General features: G+C 40.1%; 1 protein-coding gene across 13 annotated transcripts in view; it reads left to right on the top strand.

Moving 5' to 3' along the window:
• dab1a (DAB adaptor protein 1a) overlaps positions 1-23,236 on the top strand; it is a 356,465-nt gene that overhangs the window by 327,882 nt on the left and 5,347 nt on the right. For 6 of the 13 annotated variants that reach the window (XM_034313587.2, XM_026944630.3, XM_034313586.2 and 3 more), the window contains 7 exons: positions 1,273-1,326; positions 6,057-6,119; positions 7,193-7,255; positions 7,350-7,446; positions 11,996-12,604; positions 15,365-15,489; positions 17,239-17,313. In XM_034313587.2, coding sequence (XP_034169478.1) covers positions 1,273-1,326; positions 6,057-6,119; positions 7,193-7,255; positions 7,350-7,446; positions 11,996-12,604; positions 15,365-15,489; positions 17,239-17,313 — 1,086 coding nt within the window. Of the gene's footprint in view, positions 1-1,272; positions 1,327-6,056; positions 6,120-7,192; positions 7,256-7,349; positions 7,447-11,995; positions 12,605-15,364; positions 15,490-17,238; positions 17,342-23,236 lie in introns of all 13 variants that reach the window. The other 7 variants (XM_026944641.3, XM_026944642.3, XM_026944633.3 and 4 more) reach the window with 6 other exon arrangements.

Genomic DNA, 23,236 nt, shown 5'->3' on the forward strand with positions numbered 1-23,236 from the left:
AATACTCTTTACTCAGCCCAGCTGTACTGTATGTATATATTAAAGGAAACCTCCACCCTGAAACACATTGAATATGAAATATTAGTCATGTACTTAGAGATTCTGGTGCTGATTTGTTGGTTGATGCTGCATTTTCGTTATATCTGTATCAAGTAAGAGGTTGTGTGCCACTCTGGGGTCACAGTGGGACATTGCTTGTGTGGTTAATAGGAGATTCTCAAACATACAGAGAGTCCAGTGTCACTGTTAGCTCCTAAAAACAAAACAGCAATAGCTTCTTTCCTCAAGGAAGTGATGTTCAGCGGCATATAATTAATAAATCCAACGATGAAGCTTTGGATGCTGATCTGTTTGAGCGAATTGTTCAGATGAAGAGGACAGACTAAAAGACTAAAGCGCTGCTGCATGCCTCTTTAGGTAGACATGAAGGAAGAGATCAATTCCACTGGGCAGTGGGCAGTCATATGGCATTGTGGGTAATGTAGGAAACCAATAACCGAAGTGAAAATGTACCATGATGAAAGAAAGCCAACTCTGAATTTAATCATAAAACAAATCGTGTACACCGCTGAAGATCTCATATTGATTCTAAATATTGATATGCAAGTCGTTCAGGGTGGATTTTCCTTTAAAGCAGGCTCCAGGGAAGTCACCTAGCCTTGACTGTTGCTTGATTTTCGCAGCAATATTGGTTCAGTGACCTTCCAAGTCTGTGCTTCCAAGATTTATTCTGCTGTGTGAGTAAGCAACATGCATCTGTATTTCCTCCCGCTCTACTGATGAAAGACAGAGAGAGTGATTAATCACTGCCATCTGCTTTTGATCTTTAAATGAAAGCGATGGCAGAAAAAAAAATCATTTCAAAACGAGCAATCGAATGAAAAGCTGAGCTGCAATCAACCAGCCAGGCAGAGGAACATTAAGAACAATGGCAAATTAGAGAGAGGAAAGGAGCTGAAAAATAAAAGGGAAATGAAATAGCAACAGTGTGGGTGTCTAACGGTCAGTAAATCTGCCTGAGAGGAACACAAAGGAAATGTGATATTTGACAAATGAAGGGCTTTAATTTAACATGGAATCCAAATACAAAAATTAGCTAGTTTTCCTAAATATAAAAACATTCACCTAAATACAGAGTACACGCAACAGACAAACACACAATTTTACACTACAAATACATTCAAATGAACTTTTCAAACCAGTTTCTGAAATGTGAAGTGATGTAACATGTGCTGTGCTCGTGTGTTCGGCTGGACTCACCGCCCACCCCAGGTCCCTACCAGCCAACAAAAGGAGGGAGTCTATGACGTCCCAAAGCGACATCCAGTGAGTGGAGCTGTGTGTGTGTGTGTGTGCGTATGTGTGTGTGTATTTGCCTGTCCACCTTCTCGCAAGCCTCTCAAATCCACAGGCTTAAATACAAGTGCTGTTTTTGAGTTCGTCATATCCCATGCTTTCTGGATGATTTGTGTGTATGTGTGTGTGTGTGTGTTCTGCATGTTGTGTGTGTTAGTGGCTGATTTTATTCCAGTGTATGTCCTTGCTCTGTGCATCGTAATGAGAGGCTTGTGTGGGGTTTTTGTGCTTGGTGGGTTTGCATGCTGTGTGCTTGCTTTCACTCCATGTGTATGGCCAACTGACGGCACACTCAATGCCAAGCGTCAGAGACATCGCATTAATTCCACACCATGACTGTGTAAGAATCATGCACAAGCTAATCAAAACGAGCCTGGCTCTGTATTTTACATGCTGTTTGCTGACTGCCTGATAAGACAAGCGCTCAAGGTCAAACTGCCATACTCATTTATTTCAATTCTGTAGCTTTGGATGGGACCTGGTTAACCTCACTGTCTCTGATAAATTCATGCTTTGGTCATGATATGGCTATTACGTTTGTGGTTTAAATATGGCTGATTCGTTCATACCAAGCCGCCTCAAGTGTTATTGCTGCTCTGTTTATTCAGTGCTAGCTTTTGTTCATTTCAGTACCCCCTCCAGTTCTGATATTTCTGTCATGCCCACTCATTTCTTTAGCTGAACGTTAAGTTCTACCATTTTGACTGGCTAGTCAGAACTGTCCACTTGTGGATTTCAGTGTCTTCTCTTAAACCTACTCCAACGCTAGATTTTATTGTGTTATTCTTTCTCCTGTTCTCATCTTGTGCTTTGTTCTTTTGTGTTCATTCCACCTTACTTTCTGCTTCTTCCATTCTCTCTTTTCCTTATCCACTCTCTGAGTCCTGACCTCCCAAGTGTGCATTCCAAGGCTCCTCCAAGCTGCCAAGCTCCTATCAAAACAATATCTCCTGTACTATGATAAAACCCACACCACCTCTCTCTTTCTCAGCCTTCCCTTTTTCTGCTCTGCTCTCTTTTTATACACCATTTCACAGCTATGCCGCTGAAGTCCATCCTATGTGCATACTTGCGTGATCAGTCATTGCGGCGGAGATTAGCCAGACAGCGTTAATTAAGTGAATGCAAAGCACACACATGCAGATAATTAGCATCTCCTGTGAGACAGTTAATTGATAGGTGGTTTGTAGTGATGAAGATTGAGGAGTGTGCAAAAGGATTGTAGGGAAATTAAACGCATGAAAGAAGGCGATTGAAAGTATCAAGAGCTTTATGCAGGATTAGGTTGCATCAGGATATGGCCCTGCATACGTTCCCTTACAGATTAGGTAACTAAAACCACTGAGAAAACTCTGCTAACTGTTACCATGGAGACCATTTAACCCTAATGCACTCTTATATTGTGGAATTAGGTGGTATTTATTGTGGCACACCTTTAGACAGGAGAGAAAGATGTCAGCTTATATGCTTGCCTAATTACAAAAGTATATCCGTCCTCAACGGGTGGTAGTCTGCTCTCCATCATAAAGCTACGCTATGTGGATATTATGTTGATTATACTTCTCTGTTGCATGAGTAGACTATATGCTTTCGATTGACAGATGGCTCATCAGGACAGTAACCTATAGTCGCCAGTTTCGCCAGGTTTCTCTTGAACCTTCCATGGTGATCCCTCAGGGAGTGTAAAAGACAGGTAGATGATCTCTGCTAATATTACTGTTGTCTGCCTGAGCTACTGGGTCCAGTAAACACTGATGAACCCAGCTCTGAGACCTTCAAAATCACACCAAGCGTTCACCATCGCCCAGGCAGCTAGTAAATACAGCTCACACAAGATGCTTTAGATGCTTGCTGTTCCATTTTATAGAGCAGAGGTGCTCAGACCAGGGACCCCAGGGCTTAAAAAAAGGGAAAGGAAAGAAAAAAGACAAACCACTTTATGATCACAACAAAAATTGATTTGATAAACAATTCAATTCAATTCAATTTTATTTGTATAGCACATTTAGACAAAATAGACATTGTCAGTCCAGTTACTAGATATTATGGATAAATTAAGTGGATTGGTTCAACAAAACAGACTTCATGTGAAAACAACTTCCTGGTTACACAATTGCACTATTTGTCCATGTAGTACACAGTTATATTAGGGATTTATTTATAATTGCACTATCTGGTGTAACCCACATGAGTATAGGTTCCCTTTTGTGTCTGGTTCCTCTCATGGTTTCTTCCTCATGAAGTCTCAGGGAGTTTTTCCTTGCCACTGTCACCACTGGCTTGCTCATTAGGGATAAATTCATACATTTACAATTTATATCCTGAATGTATTTATTTCTGTAAAGCTTCTTTGTGACAATGTCCATTGTTATACAAAATAATACAAATACAAATAAAATTGAATTGAATTGAGTAATAATAATGGAGCCACTGGAGCTTTTTATTCCTGAACCTTCCACCACCCCAAACCAGTTACACTGTGTTAAAATGCAGATTCAAGACATAAGTAACTATGGTTAGACAGGACCAGGACGGTTGATGATAGCAAACAGGTTCGCCATGGATTAGGTGGTTGAAAACAAATCCTAAAAATGTTTAAAAACAGTACAAGAGCATTATTACTCGGATTGTATACTGGCAAAACCAATGAAAAATCATGAAGGTGCCAGAAGAACTACAACTGCTTTTTGGGATTGATATGTGGAGGTTGTTTGAAAATCAACTCTGGCATCTGTGTTGTGTGGAACTCTGGATCCAGAGTCATTTTAAGTCCCATTAATTTCCACCTGTCTAAAATGATTGCTGATAAACAGATCTTCTTCTGTTAATGACTGTGAAACGGTGGTGGAAAAACACCTTTAGCGTTCAGTTATTTATATTTATCACACCACCTTCAGGCATTCTTCAGGATTAAATAAGAAAATTTGAAATTGATCTGTGACTGCAGATAAAGTTAATACCACTAAAGCTAGTAATGTGACTGGTATAGAATTTACTGCTTGCGATGAGAATGCACGATGACTGTATTTCTGCTTAGTGTTATAGTGACAGAATATTAATGGACATGAATGTCCATAAAAACAGTATATAATGGTGAATTCTTTCAAAACATTAAGGCTGGGATATGCAATGGTGTACTACAGAGCAGCTAATAACTGCTAGATTTATTACAGAATGTTTGAATTTTCAATGTGATATACTGTGGGGTCCAAATGAAAATGTGGGTTTTTATTTTCATTTAAAATTGGAAATAAACAGGTTTTAGAATTTTGAAATATTTAAAACAAAGAAAGTAAATGTACAATATTTTGAATATTTAATATTCAAGATTCTGCACTGTTTCTAGGTCCCTGTTTAAATGTAAGCAAATTTGTCATATTTAACATGTTAACTGCTTTGTACAAAAGGTCAGATTTTCCTCATGCCTAATCTCTTCTACTGAAGCATGTGTTCAGACGACACTCTGATGGATTTGATGTAAAATAAGGTTTTGCACAAACCCAAGTCCATGCCAGCTCGAGTGCGCACTGTCATTAAAGCGAAAAGGGGACGTACCAAATACCAAGAAACTCTGAAATTTGTCTAAATATTACAAAGATTCTACTTTTCACTCAAGTTGCTATCAATAATATAATTTGTAATAAAAGCTGTTGTATTAAATTAGAAAAGAATGCAAAATTGAAGCATTTTCGCTAGTGCTCTCAGACTTCTTGGACCCCACTGTATGTTGAGCAGACTTTCTCTCTTTCACTCTCCCCCTTTCTGTCCATTCTTTCAGCATTAGTAGGAGTGAAATGGCGTTTGGTGGCAGCAGGTCGGCTTTGCCATTGCTTTTTCATTACAGCCAGCTCTTATCTCTCTCCGAGGACATGTTTTAATTAGCTACCTCTACCTACTGTCTGTCTTTCCATGCTAAATGCTAAGCGTCAACACAATGAGGCCTTTGGGCTAATTATCCACTGGTAAAAACGTGCCAGTCTAGCCCTGTTTACCAATCTGGAGTCTGCTTCCTCATAGTGTCTTTTATTTAACTGCATGAATGCATGAGTGTATGTTTGATTGTGTATGCTCGCAGTGTCAGTTCTGGTGATATGAATAATATGGATTTTATGCCCCTCTACCCTGCACCTCTCTTTTCTTCTCTTGTCTTTCCATAAGTCGGATGCATTTATAGCGATGCAGGATGTGAGATGATAGCAGATGTTGTTCATGGTCCCCTGCTCTTCTCCAGCTCGTACTTTAGGGAGGCCTATACCAGCACATTACTTTACCATTAAAGCCCTTCTGGCAGCTCGGGAACAGATAACCGATCTGTTTGCTTTTCCCCGGTGCCCCTGTGCTTGCAGTTGAGCTGGGGTTAGGTCTGACTGAAAATGAACATAACATTATTACTAGCTAATCGAATGCCCAAGGCCTGTTGCATTCAGAGAGAAGTCAGGCTGGAGCGTGCAGAAACCATGAATGAGGTGTGAGGTAGTGAGCTAGAGGATGGGGCACAAAATCTATGACCTATGACCTTATTTGCACAGGTAAAGTCCTGCCCATCGGATTGTAATCTATAGCACCTTTTCAAACCACAACCTCATTCTATTCCAAATGTTCACCTTCTCCCATGTGTGTGTGTACGACTATGTGTATGTGAGTGTAAATGTTTTTCCATCTCATCCCATGTTCCATCTAACGCCATGCTGCTATTTCAGAATGAACATAATGGCCAGACCAAACTGCTGGATCTGGATGCTGATCTAGTGCTGTTCCCTCAGGTAAGGTACACAGTGGTAACCTAAAAGAGTAAAAAACGCTCAGCTTCAGTGCCTTGACTTCCGTATGATGGATGGATCAGCCATGTTGTTTTGAAATGGCAAAGTAAAAGTGATCCATACACAAACCTTATTTACTCTATTGCCTCCCTGCTCTCTAGCTGATATAAAGTGAGTGTCACATTACCTGCTGTAAATGGTTAACGGCCCGCTATGTGTGTGTGTCTTGATGTGCCCTTGAAATGACCTGCAAGTCCAGCAATAACCTAAATATGCCCTTTTTTCCCTCCTGAATCAGACACGTGACCCTTCATTAGTGACCCCTTCTTGTTCCCTTTGAATATAACCCTCCTCAGGCCAAGATATTTCCATACCAACCAGCAGTAAAATAAAAAGAAATAAATGTCTCTGTGCCATTCTCAATATGTAGCCTCACGGGACACCTAGTGTGAGCTGAAAGGTCAAACACATCATAGATAGATGGTGTGTGTATGTGTGTTCCCCTACTGTGCATGTGAGTTCGGATGCCCATTTGTTCTCTCGCAAATCAGCACAGGCTATAAACGCTCCAAGATAATTCTGAAAGTGATATTGTAAGGAGCCTCATACGTATCCCATCTTGTGCTTCTTGAAAGTTTATGATTATGTGTTGAAAATCTTCATATGAATAAATATAGGCACTACAGCATAGTAAACCAATTCCAGAAGAGTTCTGGTGTGAAATTTTACTAAAAGGGAATATCTGGATTTGTGCATTTGCAAAATATCTGATTACTTTGAATGAATGGATTAGGCCGAAGTGGTAGATATACACTGTTAAAGTGTAAAGAAGGATCTTCTTCCCCGTGATCCTCATGTCTCTACGTGGTGGGTATAAGTCATAACCTCATTTCATCATCATCATCATAATCCATATAACACTCTGTTAGCATTCACACCCTGCTGCCACTGGGCAACTATGTACACTCATGCCAACTGTTTACCCAGAGGTAGGTGTCAATCGCATGGAAGAGAAAAGTGAGTCAGAAATTGAACAATGATTTTACTACGTCTCATCTTTTCTGTCTTTACTACAGAATATTCACCAGTTAGAGCTTTTTGGAGACATGTCTACTCCACCTGATATCACCTCTCCCTCAGTGAGTGCACACACACACACACACACACACACTCACAATTTTCAGTACTTCTACAATTTGCATATGTACATGGTGTGTTTGTGTTTGCTTTCAGACACCCGCCTCTCCGGCTACCGCTCTAGACCCAACGCTGCTCCATCAGCCCCCCTCAGAACTGTTTGCTGCATTCAACCCTGCCTCTGTGCCCTCAGGTCAGTTTAACTATTTATGTGTGAGATGGAGAGAGTGACAGACTAAATGAAGTGTTCTCTCCTCTTGCTGTAGAATATGAATGCTCTCATTACCCGCCTGTATACTGAGTTGCATAGCAAATGCTTTACAAAGAGGACTGAATTAACTACCTATTGTAGCCCCAGCACTGCATGTGTGTGTGTTTGTGTGTGATTGTTTCTGTGTCTAGTCCCTCAGGTTAGTTTGTTTAGTGCAGTCATAAAGAACTAAGCGTAGAAGCGACTCTGACGGAGTTCTGTGGCTGTACCTCGGTGTGTGTATGTGTCTTTGGGTTTCCATAAATCTCTAACAACAAGAAGAACTAGGCACAAAAATAGCTTATTATGGCATATTGATGGGGAATAAGCCAGTTTTCCTGTTCTTACTCAGTTCTAGCTCATATTCTTGGCTAGAAACATGATATGTCACATAGGGTGTGATATTCATAGTGTGTGGCACAGTTGCATTTACCAGCTCACTTTCCAAAATTGTGCTAATATTCCTGCCTATAAAGACCCATGTCCAAATGGTATTTTCCTGACTTCAAGCAAAGCCTTAAAAGTCCTGTCCTATTTCATATATCCAGATTTTGTGGTTGCACATTATTAATGTCTACTATGCTTCTAAATTTCAGGCTATATTCAACTACTAACTAAATCATTTTAAGAGTAACAAAAAAAGAACAGCTGTTGTTGAGTTGTGGCTACTTTTCAGACAAAAAAAAATGAAGGCTGCTGGGTTTTGCTGCAAAAATAAGAAGCAAGTGCGACAGTCAAAGTCTCCAGAAGAGCTTACAGCTTATTTCCTTATAAAACTGCACTAATTGTACCTGAGTCTACTCATTTTTTTAAAGCAAAGGGTCGTCACACCAAATAATGACTTTGTTTCATTTTACTGTTACTGTTTACTGCTCTTTATAATATATATATATATATATATATATATATATATATATATATATATATATATAAGTACAAATATATAATTATATCTGTGTGTATGTGTGTGTGTTGACTAGTCAGACATTGGGGAAAGAAAACAGCAGTGAAATGCAAGCGGATGTTAAAAAAACAGTAAATGTAATATTACAAACTAAATTAAACTCTATAGTCTACTATGCATTATGTAAGACTATGCTGGGACTTTGTATTATTATTATTATTATTATTAATATTATTATTATCTTCCTTTGAATTAACTGCACTAATCAGTTTTTGTTTTAAATATGGAAAAGACTAGTCCACTACTTTTTTAATTACTGATTGACTAGTAAAAATGAACTGCCATGCAACCCCTAATATACCTGTTTTCCAAATATGGAAAATATACAATGGTAAGAAAAACTTTGAAGTAGAACTCACACAGGCTTGTACATGTACAAGTCCTTAGTCTCCCATCTCTCTTGTCATTGCTCCATCAGCGTTTCTTTTGCAACATATTTGTAGGTCTCTACACTTGGTGATACCTTTTGGGATATTGAATCATCATTAAATCACAATGATGAAGGCCAGCACCTGATGTGTTTTTTGAATCTTTTTTTAGACGCGGGTCTGACTTGCATCAAACACAGCAGATAGATGTTGATTTTAACCATAGTTTCAGCCCAACCATCGATGTGAGCCCACGTACGTTCTGTCAGCCTGATGGTAGGCTAAGCCTCTCACTAGGGCTGTGCGTCAGAACTGGAATGCCATGGGAAACAAAGAAATGTCATGGGAGTGGGAGTTTTGACTTTCTTGTGGGTAGGACCTGGCGGTCAGATATGAAACTCACGAGATAAAGAAAGGTCAGGTTCATTAACACAGAGCTTGTAAAGTGCTCATGAGGGACTGTGTAATGCACATAATGCTTTCATTCACTCATAATTAATAACTGCTTTATTCTGGTCAAGGTCACAGTAGAGCATCACTAATTATTCTGTTTATATTTTGAGAAATAGAACTAGAAAATAAGCATGTGTAAACAGTAATATCGGCGGGAGCAGGCAGGATTAGTCAAACTTTCTGTGAGAGGTTTGGTCAGAATTGCTTAGGAAATAGCAGAAATGGGATTAAAGAAAAAAAAAAACACATCCCAAGTGCACCACTACCTCAGACAAATAAAATTTAATCATATGTAATTATGAGAGTGCCACACTATGCCATCATCACACTTTTAGTCTCAGCCTCAGATGCTCTGGCCACAAACTGTCGAATATCTTTAGGCCACAAGCTTCTGATTCTCAGACGTTGCAGTGTGATTGGTCCACATGCAATATGTACTTCTGTGCATTGGTTTACTGTTGTAAAATAAACATTGCCCAGTGAGCTTTTATGTGCATGTTACCTGAAGTTTACAGAATTACTTTTTAAAAGATCATAAAGAGTTTGTGAAGCAGTTAATGTTAATAAATTAAGCTCACATATTTGTTGGCAAGTTACAGGAATAGCCTTATGGTTGGTCACCTGCCATTTCAGTCAAATTCATTGTAAGTAAGCGATTCTTGTTGTAGCTTCAGAAATGACAACACACTTGCATTTTAAAAACAGTTTGGTGAGTTTACTGAGGTATATTGGATATCAGCTAACAATACCTCTGTGGTAATATCTTCATTATCATTATTATATTCATTTTACAGTTACTCCACTTTATAGTCATGTCCTCTTTCTTTATGAACATGAATACAGGAAAATGTCTATATTTGATAATACAAACGTCTCTGGCTATGTTGTGACAGGAAGTGTGTAGCTGTTAGTTTGTCTCATTACTGATGTTACAGCTCTCTTGCCATAGGGTTTCTTTTTTGGGACACAAAGCACAAAGCGTGTGCCACAAATGGTTTGTCGTCTCTGCCTACCCTGTAACACAGTTTAGTTTAGCTTACATGTCTGAGACAGCTGCTGCAGCCAGATTGACTTGTTCTATGACACTAAACAGTGTATGATTAATACATCTGGAAGCACACACCACATCATTCTACCCATCTGTCTTTGTGTTGCTCTGTAAAAACTCAAAATATTGGAAGCCTGGAGCTTGCAGAGCCAAGCACAGACCTACCTGCCCTTTCTTCTCCGGCCCCTCAAGTTCATTTCAGCTAACAAGATTACATTTCATACATTCCCAGTCATGGCAGGCGAGTCTCTCCGGATTGATTTGACTTAAAGAATGAATCATTTCATCCTCCTTAACCACGACTACATAGGCTCACCTAGCTCTGATTAATTTTACATACTTTTCTGTGTTTACTGTTGTGGAATAAGATGCCACTAATAAGCTAATAAGGTGTATGCCACTGGTGCAAAACAGAGGAAGATCTTTGGTAGGAAGGAAGTGTTGTGATATCAAAAGAACTTTTTTTTTCTTTTTTCTGGGCTGGTCCTTTGGGTGGTGGATACAGAGATCCAAAAAAAGATGTTCAAAGATCTTCCATTTTGTGTGTGGTTTACAAAAAGACTTTAATTTTATTTATGTATATATATATATATATATATATATATATATATATATATATATATACACCCCAGTCCCTAGTTTATACAGACAGGTGACAAATTAAAGGAATATCCAACATAAAGTGTCTTAGTAAGCCACATGAATAGTTTCACCATTATTGAACACCATTCCTTTAAAACATATACCATGAATTAGGCTTTTGATGAAGTGTGCTGTCTAACACATTTCAAATATCTCCCATAGGTGTTCAATTGGTTTGAGATCTGGTGACTGTGAAGGCCATAGCATGTGATTTACATCATTTTCATTCTCATCAAACCATTCAGTGAGCCCTCGTGCACTGTGGAAGAGATCACTCCCATCAGGATAGAAATGTTCCATTAGACATGATTTCTATGGCTCATATTAGTGGCAGATATTCTAATATCAGCCGATATTATTAGGCTTTTGTGCCTATATATCTCCAAAACACATGATTAAGCTCATCCAATTTCTTTCTCATACAATCCTGCCATCTTCCAGCGCTGCACATAATATAACAGGCACTGTCTGAAGGTGTGTGGTGTTCCATGTGGTGCTGGTCATTTGAAAGAAGGAGATGCATAATGAAATAAGGACTCGCATGATGTGAGTCAGATTTTATAATGGTTTCCTCTAAAGGGAGCTGTTCATTAGGGCCGGACCCATTGTGAGTGGTAATTACAGTACTTCATCTGAGCTTTAAAGACCTTTTCACTGAGGAGAACTAGGTCATCTTCTTTTGCACATTAAGGTTCATGGCCTCACTCCAAGCCTCTTTAGCCTGAATGGCAGTTAAAGCTGATAGGGAAATGGGATCACTGATAATTATGGTCCTATGTTACTCTTATTACAGTATTTACCAAGGTCCTATGTTACGCTTATTAGTTAATGAGTGTTAATATTAATATTACCACTTTATGTAGTCCAGTCTGAAGTGTGTTGCATCATGGTCCTACAGGCAAATTCATATGACACTGATACTGCTTATTGACATTAGATGATGTCTATGAATGATTCATGAATCAAGACTGTATGCTTCCATCCCTGTCCCTCCCTTTCCTTTTGCCCTACCCTCAGGTTATGTGACGATGGGAGCAGTGCCCCCGGGCTGGGCACAGCAGCAGTTTGCAGCCCAGGCACCGCTGGCGTTTGGAGTTCAGTCACCAGTTCCCATGGCTCAGGTGTTACCTGGTGGGCAGCCGCTAATATGGGGCCAGGCCAACCTCTTCCCCGCCACGCAGCAGCAGTGGGCAGCTATGGCCGGAGCCCACTTCTCACCTGCTGCTTTTGTCCCTGCACAGACCATGGGACCACTCCCAGCTGCTATGTTTCAGGCACTGGCACCCATGCCCATGGCAGCAGCATGTCCCACCGCTGGCCCTTCCCCAGGCACGCCAACCGCAGGCCCCTCAGCTTCCACAGCCTCTAGCCCGCAACATGGCGAGCGCTCAATGCCTGGACAGACCAAGATGAACAAGGAGATGTTCAAGGACTTCCAGATGGCCAAGCCACCGTCGACAGGTACGCGTAAGAGTGAGCAGCCCAGTCTGTCGTGCACCACAGACGCTTTTACCAGCTACTTCAGCCGGGTGGGACTGGCACAGGACAACGACGACTGTGATGACTTTGACATCTCCCAAATGAACCTGACGCCCGTCACCTCCACCACACCCTCCACCAACTCACGTGAGTTGAATGCATGAATCAAACATACTGCTGTTGCATTACTGCATCAGTCTCATTTATGAAGTAGCAGTGAGGGGATGTGAACCACAGGGTGCTGAGTTTGAACACAGTGTCTACAGGTTAACACAAAACAGAACACAGACTATTCTTCCTTGATGGGTAACATTGATTGGGTAATTAGTCATCAGTACCACTGTAAGTCATTTGATGTCTTCATCTGTGATTTCACACACTTGTGTTTTCCCCTGTGTCCCAAATACAGCTCATTTCAAGTTGATCGTTGGCTCAACTATCAACCATGCCATAGCCATCAGTGGCCAGGCGTAGAGGAAAGCATAACTGTGAAGGGTGGAAAAGCTAACTTTGATCTCTTCCCTGTCTATCAGAGCAAAACTAGCAAAATATGAAAGCAATTAGTGCTCTCCTCCAAACATGTTTTGTCTTCATGTGTTTTGGACACAGCACACATTGGGCTTCACCCTAACAAGCACTAAGTTTCAGGCTTTATATATGGTTTTATGGTTTCATTATACCTTCTAGAGTTTAAGATGCTTCTGACATGTAGAGTGGCTCCCATTTTGGGGAAGGGCATTTTTTTAATCAATTTTTGCAATCTGAACAGTCAAGAGTATTCAAATATTCCTAAATATAATTGTTATGAATAAAAAAAATGAAAATGCAGAAGCTTCACCATATGCTCACCACACTGCATTAAGACTGAGACAGAGTCATTAGCCTGTATCTTCATGCTTCTGTCAGGCTCTGACAGTGATCCAGTAAATATTGTTGCTGCCTCACAGCACTATGGTTCCCAGTTCAATCCTGAGCTTGGGTTAATGCTTGTGTGGAGTTTCTGTACATGTTCTCCCAAAGTCCATATAGGTTTCCTCTAGGTTCTTCCCATGTCCTGCAAACATGCCAGTATGTGGATTGGGTAAGAAAATTGCTCCTAGGTGTGAATAAGTGTGTGCATGGTGACCTGCAATTCCATCCGGGGTGCCGGGGTTAGACTCTGGATCCATCATGACCCTGCCAAGGTTGAGTGTTTACTGAAAGTCAGTGAGTGAGCATGAAAATTTGCTTGAAACTTCCACTGTGTTTTGAATTTTGTTGAGTCTGTCTATTCCTCTACTAAAAGCTGTGTGGTGGCCTATGAAGCAACTCCTTATGGAGGACTGCCTTTAGTCAGCATGAAAATGACAAATAATAATGTTGAGGAGAGCAATGGAGAGGGACCGAGAGAAGAAGAAGAGAGAGAGAGAGAGAGAGAGAAAGAGAAAGAGACCCAGCTGCGCAGTGGAAAATTATTACCAGTCTCAGGAGAACTATGAATTGTGCATTCTGGTCTATTTGGATCCTCATATTCCTGTTGTGCTAATTACTGCTGTGGAAGAGTGCAACACTGTTGCGCTATCCATGCAAATAATCACACACACTGTGTGAGGGTCACACTCATTTACGAACTGGCAATGAAGGAGCATGAACCATCAGGCCTTTTGGGTTGTTCAGGTTAATACAAGGTTGAGAGCTGTTATTGCACAGAGAGCCACTGAGATGATATGAGAGTGGATAAAATCAATTCTAACTCTTATATCACCATGGTATGTTTACATCAAAAGTAATGAAAAGAAAGGAGAAAATTTCTACTGTAAATGAAATACCTGGAAGCCTTATACCTGATTGGCTCCAACCTAAAATGTTCATGTTTTAATTGCTGATAAATGGCTTGATCATATTTATGAAGTGATTGCAAATGAGCCACGTGTTTCCCAACCTAAAAGTGCTGAAAAAAACAGGAAAGTGGTGCACTTCATCTCTCATTAATTGCAAATTTGTTTGTAGCCATTTAGACCAGCAGACAGCATAAATCTGCTAATGTAATTAAAGAGTTGTGATCTGCATCCACTTAAACATTACCGTCCATCAAGCAAACGTCTGTCATGCCTGCCATTACTACAAAATCAGAGGCTATAACTTACCACTCTTTATGCATAATAGATGTTTGCGGTCTGTAATGTGCCTTTTTAAACTTTTATACTGTGTTTCGGTCAAAACAGTCACCTTTAAAATAACTTTATGTGCGTGTGCTACTACAGATATTATGTTCAGGTCATTTTGACATGTTTTAACTCTTAAACTAACTAACTAACTCTTAAAGGTGATTTTCTTTTTAAAGCAACTACTCTATTTTGACTAACGCTACGTAGTTTGGTAATGAATTAATCAGAAGTAAAATAGTAAAATCCTATAAATAATCAGTATTTATCATTAGCTAGAATTTGATTTGCCACCTAGGAAATAGTGTTAGTCACACTGAAATCTAAAATGCTAGTTTAACATGGCATTAGCAAGAAAACAGGCTAACCGAGTTAAAGCCAGTTTTTGCTAGCATATTAGCAAAACCTATCGCAACATGCTTTTTCAGACTAGATGGAGGTCATGACTTTTAGGAGACGCAGATAACTCATTATGTAGGCCACCTTAGATGATGAATTGTTACGATTCTTGGTAGTTCTTTTCTATACTGATGAACTTGATTGGATGCTAAACTCAACCCATTCAATTCATACATATAGTGTATTTGGCTAGTCGACTACTTATTTTGCAATACTGGTCGACTTGCAGTAATTAATAGTCATGCAATCCCTAACACACATTGTGTCTATTATCACTATAAACTATTGTTTGTATTGCTAATAAACTAAATCCAGCATACAGTACGTCCATCCATTGTTGAATTTACTGTGTGCTCTTGCACAGCGCCCACACCAGCCCCTCACCAGAGCTCCCCATCTAAGGCATCGTCGCAGGCCAGTGACCCGCCCACTGATGATTCATTTGGGGAAGCGGAGGGCAGCCCCAGCCGCAGCGGCGAGGAGGACACTGTGAGTAAACCTCACACTGCACATCACAAAACAGTACTTGGTTTCTCAGATTTTTGGATCTTGCTATAGGCATACAGTATCACAAGGTTTCCAAATGAAAAGGTTGTTTTTTGTTTTTTTTTAAAATAGCCCAGTATGTTACCCCAGATTTACACATACACAGGCAATCAGTCACATCTAGTGTTTCTAAAGGTCAGGCTTCTGCATAACAAACATGCAACATTATTCTAATGCAAAATCTTCACCTTTTCATTTTACTCACAGAGGTTATTTTCGTAATAAGCACCTTTTGCTACTTGTGAGGCATGTTGATGAATCACCATGGAAGTAGGCAAACACACCGGACGCTGGCTCATTCTTATTATGCGTGCTCTTCCACAGATTGGCCAATAATGTCTCAGATTAGTCCTTGGAGCTGACAGAAAGGCCATTAGGACATTATTAATCACACTTAGATTCCTGTCATATATCACATACCACTAGTCTGTATTTAGTATTATAAAACCTAATGAAATACTAAATAAGAAACTGGGCTTAATACACTTTAAAGGATTGATATGTATATTTCATCTTCATCATTTCATATTATAACCTACTGTATATCGTCGATGGAAAGACAGTGACTTTTAATTTACAAATAAAAGAGTGTAAGAGAGATTAATTCCGCACTAACGCAACTGTACCCTGGTTTCAGACACTTAGTTTCTCTCAATCTGTTTCCATTAGTCATCAGAGACTCCCTGCTTACTCTCTCGTTCTCTGTTCTTTCATCTTTCTGCTGAACAAAGGTCTGATTATTTTGTTCAAATTATTCTTGCAGTAAGACTGTGTCCTCCTTTCAGTGATGGAATAACACATGCATACACACATACACACATCACACATACACACATCACACATACACACATCACACATCACACATACACACATCACACAGCACACAATAAATATACCCATGCACACACAGGTGCTAAGAGCGAAGCGCCAGGAGGCTATTAATTCAGCAAGGCCTTTCACATGAAAACATAACGATGTGCAGAATGAAGAAAGCAGGATTTCACATGGCCATTAACAGAAAGAGTGGAAGGATGAATAGATGGCACTATGCGTGGAAGAAAGATAGATATGAAAAGATGAATGGATTTCTCTGTGCTGTTTTGCCCTTTATTGGCTTTTTCTGTTTTCACTCTGCTTACTTTACTTTTCTCTCTCACTCTTCCCCAACCTCCTCTCTTCTTTCTCTTTCTGTATTCTATTGCCTTCAAATTCACTTTCTTTTTCATTCCTGTTTTTCCTCTTGGTACTCCCTCATCTCTTTGTCTCTATCATCTGTTTCTGCTTTTCACTCCATTTCCCTCTGCCACCTGTTTCTATCCTCCTTCTATTTTTCATTATTCTTTCTATCTTTTTATGGTGCCCCAATTTCTCTATCACGTTTTAATATTTCTTTCTCCGTCTAATTTCCTCCAACATCTGTTTGTACCCACCTTCCATTCTTCCACCTCTCTCTTTCTACATTGTCTACTCTAATCTTGCTCTCTTTTCTCTATCTATCTATCTATCTATCTATCTATCTATCTCAATGCCTCCTCTCTCTATTTTCTACATTTCTTTTTCGGTCTAATTTCCTCCTACATCTGTTTGCATCCACCGTCCTTTCTCTCACCTCCACCACCATTTCCCTGTCTCTCCCTCTCTCTTTCTCTCTCTCTTTCTCTTGCTCTCTCTCTCTCTTTCTTCCTCCTGCAGGCCGGAGATGCTCAGTCTCCGAGTGTGAGTGAGCCTCAAGCAGAGCCAGGTGGCTCTGAGCCGGACAGTCCTCAGGTCGGTAGCTAGATAGCGGCAGGTCAGGGTAGGTATCTGTCCTCTTTTTCTTCCTCCTCCTCTTAATGTCAGCCTGCTCCAGCCGTGACGCCACGTCAGCACATCTCCACCCCGCCACCTCACTCCACCGTCACACAGATCCACTACATAGTGGCCGAGTGTTCTCTCTCTCTCTCTCTCTCTCTCTCTCTCTCAGTCTTTCTTGACTTGTTATACTCTGTGTCTCTCTTTTCTGTCCTCTGTCATCCCTCCACCCTTGCCTGCTGCTACCTAAAATGGTATGTGCTTTTTGAAGTTTCTGTCAATATATTTTTTATTTTATTTTATTTTATGTATGAGAAAATATTCCTTTATTCCCCCAAAGCTGCCTGAGGTGTGTGAGTATCAGAGAGTGTATCAGAGCTGTTGAGTAGCATTGATTTTGAATGACAATCTGGCATGGCATATCCACGAACATCACACCACTCAACATCTAAGCATCTGTGTTGTATTGTGTTGTGTTGTCTCGTTCCGTATCACCATCTCAGATTAAGTTTTGCAGAGTGTATTCTACTTGAAAAGTGTATGGATTTCTGTAGCTGTTTTGACAAATTGTAACATTGTTGAATTATTATAGCTTCACTAACAGTACACAATCTCAGTATGCAGTAGTATTAAGCTCAACGTGCTATTTTTGTCCATATCATGCAGCCTAAAGTCACACCAACAGCAACTGATTGACAGCTCTACTTCTGTGAAAGTGCAAATACAAACAGGATTGCAAACGCAGTTTATTGTTGGCCAAGTGGGAGCATGAAGAAATGCAATATCAAATGAAAGGAATGCTATTACATGTGCATTTTAATTGTGGCAGCCATTTATATTGCTGTGCACAAAATGCAATTGAATTTGAATTTTGCAACTGAATTATGTCTCAAATTATGCTCTCTCATGAGGGAAATACAATTGCACATGCATGTTTAATTAGCCTTTGAATTTGAATAAAGTCTAGGAAATGCAACCATATCCACTGACTTGATAGTGCGTTAACCAAAGCGCAAATTATACAATTACATTCAGGCGGTTAAGATTTCCCCCCCTCCCAGTGATTGTAGCTACATAATATGCAGGAATGTGTTTCAGTGAATTAAGATCTGAAACTCATTAGATTCTCTCTAGTGGGTCAATAGCTAGCAAGAAAAATTAAGAAGATAACATAATAGTCAAGATAATAACCAATTTTGTATATTTAAGAAACACTTTACATAAGTAATATAAACTAGAGAAGTTGTGGTGACTAAGCCAGCCAGCTAATAACCCGCAGCTAAGCCAGCTAATAAATGCACTCTTTGTAAAGATAACTAATATATATACACTCACTCAGAACTTTATTAGGAACACCTGTACACATACTCATTCATGCAATTATCTAATCAGCCAATCATGTGGCAGCAATGCAATGCATAAAATCATGCAGATACGCGCCAGCAGCTTTGGGTAATGTTCATCAGAATGGGGAAACAAATGTGATCTCAGTGATTTTGACCATGCCATGATTGTTAGTGGTGGTTTGAGTATTTCTGTAACTGCTGATCTCCTGGGATTTTCACTCACAACAGTCTCTAGAGTTTACTGAGAATTGAGCAGTTCTGCAGATGGAAAATGCCTTGTTGATGAGAGAGGTCAACAGAGAATGATCAGACTGGTTCAAGCTGACAGAAAGGCTACAGTAACCCAGATAATCATACTGTACAATTGTGGTGCACAGAAAAGCATCTCAGAACACGCAGTTTACCTAGGTTTAGAATGAGGTGCACAACATGTCAAACCTTGAAGCGGATGAGCTACAACAGCAGATCACGTCAGGTTCCACTCCTTTCAGCCAAGAACAGAAAGCTGAGGCTGCAGTGGGCACAGGCTCACCAAAACAGAACAGTCAAAGACTGAAAAAACGTAGCTTGGTCTGATGAATCTCGATTTCTGCTGAGGCACACAGCTGGTAGGGTCAGAATTTGGCACCGACAGCATGAAAGCATTCGCAGCATGAAAGTGCACATGAAAAATTTGCAGGAATTGTGTGATGTAATCGTGTCAACATGATTTTTATCGTCATCGGAAATTGTGGAATCTGTGCCACGAAGAATTGAGGCTGTTTTGAGAGCAAGAGGAGGTCCTACCCAGTATTAGTATAGTGTTCCTACTAAAGTGCTTGGTGAGTGTATATGATATATACATACACATACATATGATATTTGGGTTTTCTTCTGTCTCCTCTCTTTTGTAGAAAGTCACATAATTTTGACATAAGCTTATGCTGTGCTTATGAAGGTGTTATGAAGGCTAAATGTGTATTTGAGGCTCAGTGTATATAGAACAGAATTGGATGAACCTCAGTTGTCATGGTCATGCATTAGCATCAGAATTTCCACAATTTTGTGTACACAGACTTTTTTATGGGAAATCAAATTTTTAAATCCTATGATACGAGTTTTTCAGGGTCACTGCATTGGAAAAAGTCAGCATCCCAATCTTAAATGTGTTTGAAGAGTTTTGTTTGGAACATTTAGTGGCAGTTAAACATGATTGGAAGTTTGCAGTGTCAGTCAAACTGCCTCTGCCTGTGAAAGCAGGCGGTTCTTGGCCGTGTTTAACGATTTAGCCAATGCTATATGTCTGGCTTGCAATACTAAGCTTGAGGCAGTGTACATATACATATCTTTCTAATACGAATGAAGAAACATATTTTACTATGAACGTTTTTAGTATGTGTAGATTTTTCTTCATTTTGTGTTTACTTTCATTTGTTTTGGTTGAAGTCTTAATTTGGATGGTTAAACACCCCAATAATTTCTCAGTGGTGGGTCAGCTTACTGTGTAATTTAGTGTTCTGCACTGATGTGTGCCTCTGTGAACTACTGTAGTATGCGGCTAGAAACCCAAGTGGCCTCCTCGATCAGCAGACAGAGGGCTGGGGGGAGCGGCTGCTCTCTGGCTCTGCTGTATAAAACTTTAATAAAGTGTGAAGAAACAGAGCTGTGTGTCAGTGTGTGCATGCACACCGATCTACTGGCCTCATTACTGTGGTGTGGGGCTTAATAATGCTGGATGGCCGCTGAGACACGTACAGATGCAGCACCTCTGGAAAGAGCAGGCCTTACGCATATAAGATATTTTTTACATTTTAAAATGTATTTAAATTCTCTTAGAGCTGGCGGATATATTGGTGATGGTGTTTTTAGCCAGGGAATTTTATACCATTCTTGAAAGTCCACTGCTGTTGGTGATATGTGTGGCATCCTAGGAAAACCCATTAGATGTCACTGAAAGATGAAAAGTCGGATTTGGGCCACCCAATCAACTTAGCTTGCAATCAGATCCCGGCTGTCAAACTGGAATCTTTAAATGTTGCAATGTTCCCCATTTAAAATTGGGACTTTTAAAATGCTATAACGTTTGGTTGAGATATGTGCAAAAGGGAAACATATTTAGTTTACTATATATTTACTGTATTTACTATAAATAGTATTCAGAAGGGGGCACAGTGGCTTAGTGGCTTAGTGGTTAGCACTGTTGCCTCACACCTCTGGGGTTGGGGGTTTGATTCCAGCCTCTGCCCTGTGTGCATGGAGTTTGCATGTTCTCCTCGTGCTTTGGAGGTTTCCTCCTACAGTCCAAAGACATTCATTGTAGGCCAAGGGGCATTTCCAAATTGTCTGTAGTATGTGTTTGATTGTGCAACCCAGTGTGGGATAAGCAGTACCGAGCATGCATGGATAGTTTTCAGTTCTATTGCTGCACTCTTGCCGAAGCTCGGAATGATGACATTTTTGCTTTCGAGGTACTAAATGACAAAAAAAATGTTCATCATTTGTTAGCAACAAGTTAACCAGTTAACTGTGATGAGTGATGTATATTTTTCTCCTCAAAACAGTGATCTGTAGTCAATGAATTACGAGTTATGACCTCAAGTCGAATGCAGCATATGTCTAGTAGAAATTTTCACCATATGAAATGGTTTTTTTGCAGGCTGCCACACATAGTGTGTGTGAGGAGAGACAGTGGGAAAGGGAACTGTTAAAAAGAGAGAACGACAGGTGTGAGGAGAAAATTCTGCCGCTGAGAGCAAAGAACTTTGAGCTAGATAGCTAGACGGGGCATCCCGGAATTTTTTGGCAACAGCTTATGTGTTCGTACCAGACTGCCTTTCTCAGTCCCTGTAGAACATCTGTAGCAGTACAGATGATGGCTCTGCTTCTCCTTGTCTCCGTGCTTTAAGACAGTCGGGGGTATGATAGGAGATGGCTGGGGCGTTAGCGGGAATGTGTGTCACAGGCAGTGTGTGAGTGTAAAGCGTCATGACCGAGAATGCTTTTGTGAGCTGCTTCAATCTGTCTCTGTTCAGGTCGGCTTTTCTCCATAGCAGAGATTCTGTGTTCAGTGTGAAGGTCTATAAGCTCACAGTCTCTCCTCCTCTCTCTCTATAATACTTGCTTCTCTTTTATTCAGGCTATAATGTCAGTCCCTGAGTCTGTCAGTTAGGAGGAGTGCCTTTCTTTCTCTTATTTTTCTTGCTTTCTCTCATTCATCTCTCTTTTTTCATTCCTCTCTTCCGTTCACAGTGGGGGAACTAGGGAATAAGTGAGTCATAATTATCGTGTTGGTTGATTCACTGGTGTCAGGCTGATCTGTGGGTTTGGATGGACTGCAGGCAGGACTCAGAGCTCCCACTGCGAGTCAGCTTCATTGCTGTTTTTGAGCCGTCATTCTTTCTTTGTACCTGAGAATAACACACACTGCCTCCTCCTGGGTCTTCCTCCTCTGTCCTGCTCGCTATACTGTAATAACTGGATTGGTGTGAAAACAGAAGCAGGAGGCAGGAGAACAGTCTAACTGGATGAGGTCTAAAGCAGCTATAGCACCTGCTGTAGTGCAGTTACTCTTATAACATTATTATTATTTTTTTCTGAGCTTGGCATCTATACTCCTGAGTTCCGGAAAAAAAAAAAAGAATGCGTGAGGAAGATGGAGCAACCTCATTACTTCTAGCAGAGTGTTGCCAGTCAATACAAAGAGCTTTACTGACATCTGCTGTTAGTCTGAGGGAATTGCATGTATTTGAAGTTTTTTCGGATCTCTGGTAGGAAGTGATGGCAGAAGTGAAGCCTATCGGGGAAAAAAAAGGTCTCTGGAAATGTATTCAGCTATTTGAAAAACATGATAACCACTACTCATTTCAAATATGAGTTATTTTAACCATCCTAGCTTTTCAGTCACATGATCCCAGTTGCATTTGCCATATTTGGGACAAAATTTCTGGCTTTGCTAGACAACGTGACTAACTAGAGGTAACTAGAGGTGAAGGATGGCCGTCAGACTAAACAGAATAAACAGTACAAAAAAGCAGATCAAATAGGCTATGATCCTTATATACTTTATATATGAAAATATGTATTATTTAAGAGCATTTAAGAGCACAGTTCGGGTGTGTAAACGATTCCAGTGTTTCATCAAGAGGTGTATATACACTTTGTTGTCATTATAGGGAGGAAGTTGCTGCTTTTCATAATGTTAGCAATAATTGCTGTTGAGAACTTCCTGTTTGTCTTGTAATGTAGCTAGCTAGCCGATTATAGCTACAAGTCAGCATCATGGAGGATACGCTGCACTGCCACTTTTTGAAAATGTATTGTATTGTATTGAAGTGTATTGCGGCATCGATTTTCAGTATAAATGAAAATGCACATTCTAAATGCAACAAACTCAATAACATTGATGGCAGTAGTTATACAGTGTGATGTCACCTGAAATGCAGGGATACACATTAATTTGTGAGACTCCCAGTGATGGCTGGTCACAATATTGAATGGAAGAGATCAAAAACATTCTACTACTGATCAGTAAGTAGATTTCAGCATTACAGTTGTGAATCCGTTAGAGCCGAGCC

This window comes from Pangasianodon hypophthalmus, chromosome 19, assembly GCF_027358585.1.
Source record: "Pangasianodon hypophthalmus isolate fPanHyp1 chromosome 19, fPanHyp1.pri, whole genome shotgun sequence".
Classification (NCBI taxonomy): Eukaryota; Metazoa; Chordata; class Actinopteri; order Siluriformes; family Pangasiidae; genus Pangasianodon; species Pangasianodon hypophthalmus.